The sequence below is a fragment of the Nicotiana sylvestris genome, chromosome 4 (assembly GCF_000393655.2).
Source record: "Nicotiana sylvestris chromosome 4, ASM39365v2, whole genome shotgun sequence".
NCBI classification, from domain to species: domain Eukaryota; kingdom Viridiplantae; phylum Streptophyta; class Magnoliopsida; order Solanales; family Solanaceae; genus Nicotiana; species Nicotiana sylvestris.
In genome coordinates this window covers 24,925,885-24,930,611 of record NC_091060.1, presented here as the reverse complement: position 1 = coordinate 24,930,611, position 4,727 = coordinate 24,925,885, and the positions used below count along the sequence as shown (strand labels likewise).

The following is a 4,727-nucleotide window of genomic DNA, read 5'->3' as shown; positions in this document are numbered from 1 at the left end:
GGCGGATCCAGGATTTAATGCTTATGGGTTCCTACAACAACCTCAAGTAAATTTTCAATAGTAACTGGGTTCACATTCAAACATTTATAGATATTTAGTAAATTTTTTGAACACATTTACACTGTTTGGACAAAATTTACTGGGTTCACGTGAATCCATAGGTTGGGAGGTGGATCCGTCCCTGGATTTATGTATCCCAACTTTAATGTTATCAATTGCTATTTATGGAACGTTTTTCTCAATGTATCTCTATTTACATGCGCGCAATGTATTAGTAAATGCTTTAGCTTTACATTTGATACTTATGAGGTACGCGAAAGGTCCTTAAATTTCACAAAGGATGTACAAATAGCTTGGATGATAAAGGGGAATGTCCTATACATTATTCTTTTTTTAGGTTTGCTCAGTTGGCAAAGCACATCCATCCACAGCCGTTAGGTCTTGGGTTCGAATCATGTTGGAAGGGAAGTGTGAAAACACTATACAACTTCCTTATACTATTTCTAACAAGTTTAAATAATATACACTCCAAAATTCTCACGAAATCAAATTTGGAATTTAAACACACATATTTAAGCTTGTTAAAAATCTAATTTTCACTACTCAAGTGGATTTGGTTTGTTGAACTAATATTTGAGTCACAGTTACTGATTCGAAAGTTAACTTAAAAGTTTGGGCAATCTTTTTTAAAAACTAAATAGTAATTTCGAGAACCTGTTGGAGTTGAATGTTGAGTATTAGCCAATTATTTTTGGGCTAGATGGTTGTAAATTGAAATATGAGATATTAAATTGAAAAGTAGGGAGGCCAGTTGTTCTTATGGAAAATTTTTCCTTGTTCAGGTCTAGCATAAAAGTTAATGCCATAACTAATAATGCTGGATTCGCCCATGATTCTGTCAAGATTAACAAATCTGTTCCATCTTCTCGTTTTTCAACAACAATGCTGGAAATTCTTCCTTGTTCAAGGGCCTACAAATGAAAGAAACTTCCCAATTGGTGTTATGTACAATTGCCTAGACAAATTCAGGATATAGAGTCAGCGAGTTTAGAATAAGTAAAATATTTTTTTTAAAACAATTGTATATATACATATTGAACCAACAAAACCCGCCCTAAATCTGACTCTCTTGACTTGTCCTTCGTATTCTCCTCTGCATAACGTGTAGAATCACGCAAAGATAATTTGCTTATTAGTTGAAAAAAAAGTTTCATGCAGCTTGTGAGTATACTATGTAAGAGCCACATAAATGAAATGATTCACCTTCTTCATACCTTCCTCAATGCCTACATTTCCCCTATATATACATCAATATATGAACATGTTGCAGCCAAGAAATTGTAAAACATGGAAATATTGGAAAATAAAAATGTAGAAGTAAACAGCAGTAAGTACAAGAGAAAAGTATGTGTGACAGGTGCATCTGGTTTTCTAGCTTCATGGCTGATCAAACGCCTTCTATTGTCTGGTTATCATGTCATTGGCACAGTTAGAGATCCAGGTACATGCAACTACTCCTACTCCTACTCCTACTACTAGACTATGTTATACGCAGGGGCGGATGTAGTGTTCTATCGACGGGTTCAATTGAATCCATAATTTTCGATGCGGAGCAAAAATTTATATGTAAAAAATTCATTAAAATTGCAAAAGCAAATATGAACCCATAAATTTATAACGGGTTCGATGCTGAAAACCTTAAAAGTTGAACCCATAGGGTTTGAATCCTTAATCCGGCTTTGGTTATACGGATCCTTCATTTGCCTGCGCAAGAGCGATATACATATGCAAATGGAGTGTATTTTCTATGGATTCAACCAAACTTTAAGTTTTTGACACAAACATTCTATATAAAGAACATTAAAATTTCAACAAAATTTAAATTCTGAACCAATGATTTTAAAAGTGCAATGAGTTCAGTGCTAAGAACATTAAGGTTAGACTCATAAGGTTTAAATCTTGGATCCGTCTCTGAAAGAAAAAGGTGAAGGTACTTCTTGCAAGTTCAGTGCTAAGAACATTAAGGTTAGACTCATAAGGTTTAAATTTTGGATCCATGTCTGAAAGATAAAGGTGAAGGTAGTTCTTGCAAATTCTTCAAAATACACTAAATATTAGAAAATGCGAGATCGTTCTATACCAAATATATGTACTTAAACGAATCTATGTAACAATTGCTGCTAGTAATGGAGATTTATCCACTCAAATTTGTTACATGGCATTGATATTTTTATGTCAAAATCAGGGAACCAAAACAAAGTAGGCCATCTGTGGAGGCTGCAAGGAGCAAAGGAGAGACTTCATCTGGTGAAAGCTAACCTTACCGATGAAGGCAGCTTTGATGATGCTATTATGGGTTGTGATGGTGTTTTTCATACTGCCTCACCTGTCTTGGGAAAGCCTACTTATGATCTTACGGTATCCAAAATATTATGTTCGTTTCATTTTATATGACAATATTTGATTGAACACACTTTTGTAAGTCTAAACATTTCAAAACTTCACAGAATGAAAAAGAGTACCATATAAATCGGAGAAGGGAAATCACCTTAAGTGACTAAATGTGCATGCTGCAGGCTGAAATCCTGAAACCTGCAATAGATGGTACCTTAAATGTGCTAAGATCCTGTAAGAAAAATCCAAGCCTGAAACGTGTGGTTTTGACCTCATCTTCTTCAACAGCAAGGGTAAGAGATGACATTGACCCTAACATACCCTTGGATGAATCATCTTGGAGCTCTGTCGAACTCTGCCAAAAATTTGAGGTAAATACATCTCTGTTTGCTGTTAATATTTCCTTTTCATGTACTCCCTCCTCCATTTCACTTTAGTATGATAGTATTGATTGGACATGAAGTTTTAAGATGTTAATTTGACTTCTATATTAAGGAAAATATCAAAGTAGTATTTGAAAGATAGTGTGATAGAGAAAATAACACATTAAACTTAAAATTTAAATAATTTTTCTTTTAAACCGTGGTGTTCGGGCCAGCTTACGTGCAACTCAATTAATTCCATGGGGTACTTGCTGCCTCCCACCAAGGTAAGGGTAAGGCCGCGTACATCTCATCCTCCCCAGACACCTCTGTGGGAATTCACTAGGTTTGTTATTGTTGTTGTTGTTGTACTTGCTACCTCCCATCAACACAGGCATCGAGTAACTTTGTCCACTAAGACTTGGACAAATGGGATAAAAGTTAAAATTTAAATAGTTTCTTGAATTTGATTTCCTGAAAATTGTGGAAGTTTTTAGAAGTCAAACATTTTGACATGTCCCGAAGTAAAAAAAAAAAATTTAAAAAGGAGAAAAAAGATGGAGAATATATATAATAATTTCATCATTTTACTCTGTGGATGCAAGATTTGGTATGTACTATCAAAGACACTAGCCGAGAAGGCTGCTTGGGAATTCTGTGGACAAAACAACATTCATCTTGTGACACTACTCCCCTCTTTCATCATTGGACCAAGTTTGCCTCCAGATTTATGTTCAACAGCAGATGATGTCCTTGGTTTGCTTAAAGGAAAGACAGATAAGTTTGACTGGCATGGAAGAATGGGTTATGTTCACATAGATGATGTTGCTCTCTCCCATATACTTGTCTATGAGCATCCAGATGCTCATGGGAGGTATCTTTGCAGCTCAAAGGTTCTTGACAACAATCAACTTGTCTCAATTCTATCGGAGCGCTACCCATCTTTGCCTATTCCTAAAAGGTCAGTATAATCTCGAGAAGAGGAGAATTTATTATATAAGTAGTGGATGTATGTGCACTTATATATACAAAATGGCTTATAACTTAGTAGCTATGTTGCTCGGATATCCCAAAAATGAGTGATTTTTGGAGGATTTGACATACAGCCGACAACATTTTTAAAAGGATCCAAGCAACATACCTTAGTAGTACTAGTTAAGTGTGAGTTCAATTCTCACTATCTTCTTTCTCCTTATTCCTTCCCCCCTCTCCCTATTAAATAGCAACAATATAAACAAAAACTACACATACACAGTAGCAAATATTAGCAAGAAACATTGACTCGCATACAAGAAAAGTTAAGAAAATAAGTTGATAACGCTTCCAGCTTACATGCCACTACATATATTTATACAAAAAATGTGAAAAGAGTAAAATATGCCTGATACACATGTATGTCAGTATATGAAGATGTGCATATGCCTATTTAAATCATGGATTCGCCTCTATCCTAGAAAGACCTATAGTTCTACATACCACATCCATTATTTCTACTTAAAACAGGTACTCCTAATAAAGGTTATAGGAGTACCTTATTATAAAAAAAAATAGTAGGAGTACCATTTTGATGGAGATTCAAATTAACTGCTATTTCAGGTTTAAGAAACTTGATCGACCTCACTACGAATTCAACACCTTGAAGCTGGAGAACTTAGGAATGAAATTCAAGTCCATTGAAGAGATGTTTGACGATTGTGTCGCATTCTTCAAAGACAAAGGCCTTATCTCTTCCATCTAAGAGACAGCATTTCTGCATAAAAGCTCTTTACTGTATGACCCTTTGGATGTTTTATTTTTATGTACCTCATGTGTTGATCCTTAGTTATTTATACCAATAGTTACCTCATCTATGTATTAGTAAATGGAAACTTGCTGTTACATGGTAGCACATGCCCCGATTATACGATTCAAGGCATCTTTTGTGTCTGAATCCTTAGCATTTTCAAACATTGACAAAGCATTTCTAGCAAA

The 4,727-nt window shown here is 35.0% G+C and overlaps 1 protein-coding gene across 1 annotated transcript; it reads left to right on the top strand.

Moving 5' to 3' along the window:
* The first annotated feature begins 1,327 nt into the window (after positions 1 to 1,327).
* LOC104226578 (tetraketide alpha-pyrone reductase 1) lies at positions 1,328 to 4,727 on the top strand. Its single transcript, XM_009778606.2, has 5 exons — positions 1,328 to 1,501; positions 2,246 to 2,418; positions 2,577 to 2,765; positions 3,362 to 3,717; positions 4,353 to 4,727. Exons 1-5 carry the CDS (start codon positions 1,348 to 1,350, stop codon positions 4,492 to 4,494), a joined length of 1,014 nt encoding a protein of 337 aa, XP_009776908.1. The 5' UTR covers positions 1,328 to 1,347; the 3' UTR covers positions 4,495 to 4,727.

What these genes read in the sequence shown, in the direction of transcription:
- LOC104226578 (XM_009778606.2), top strand. Translation starts at nt 1,348, where the DNA reads ATGGAAATATTGGAAAATAAAAATGTAGAAGTAAACAGCAGTAAGTAC. An exon ending in AGCCTACTTATGATCTTACG is followed by an intron (nt 2,419 to 2,576) that starts GTATCCAAAATA and finishes TGCATGCTGCAG; the next exon opens with GCTGAAATCCTGAAACCTGC. An exon ending in AACTCTGCCAAAAATTTGAG is followed by an intron (nt 2,766 to 3,361) that starts GTAAATACATCT and finishes TGTGGATGCAAG; the next exon opens with ATTTGGTATGTACTATCAAA.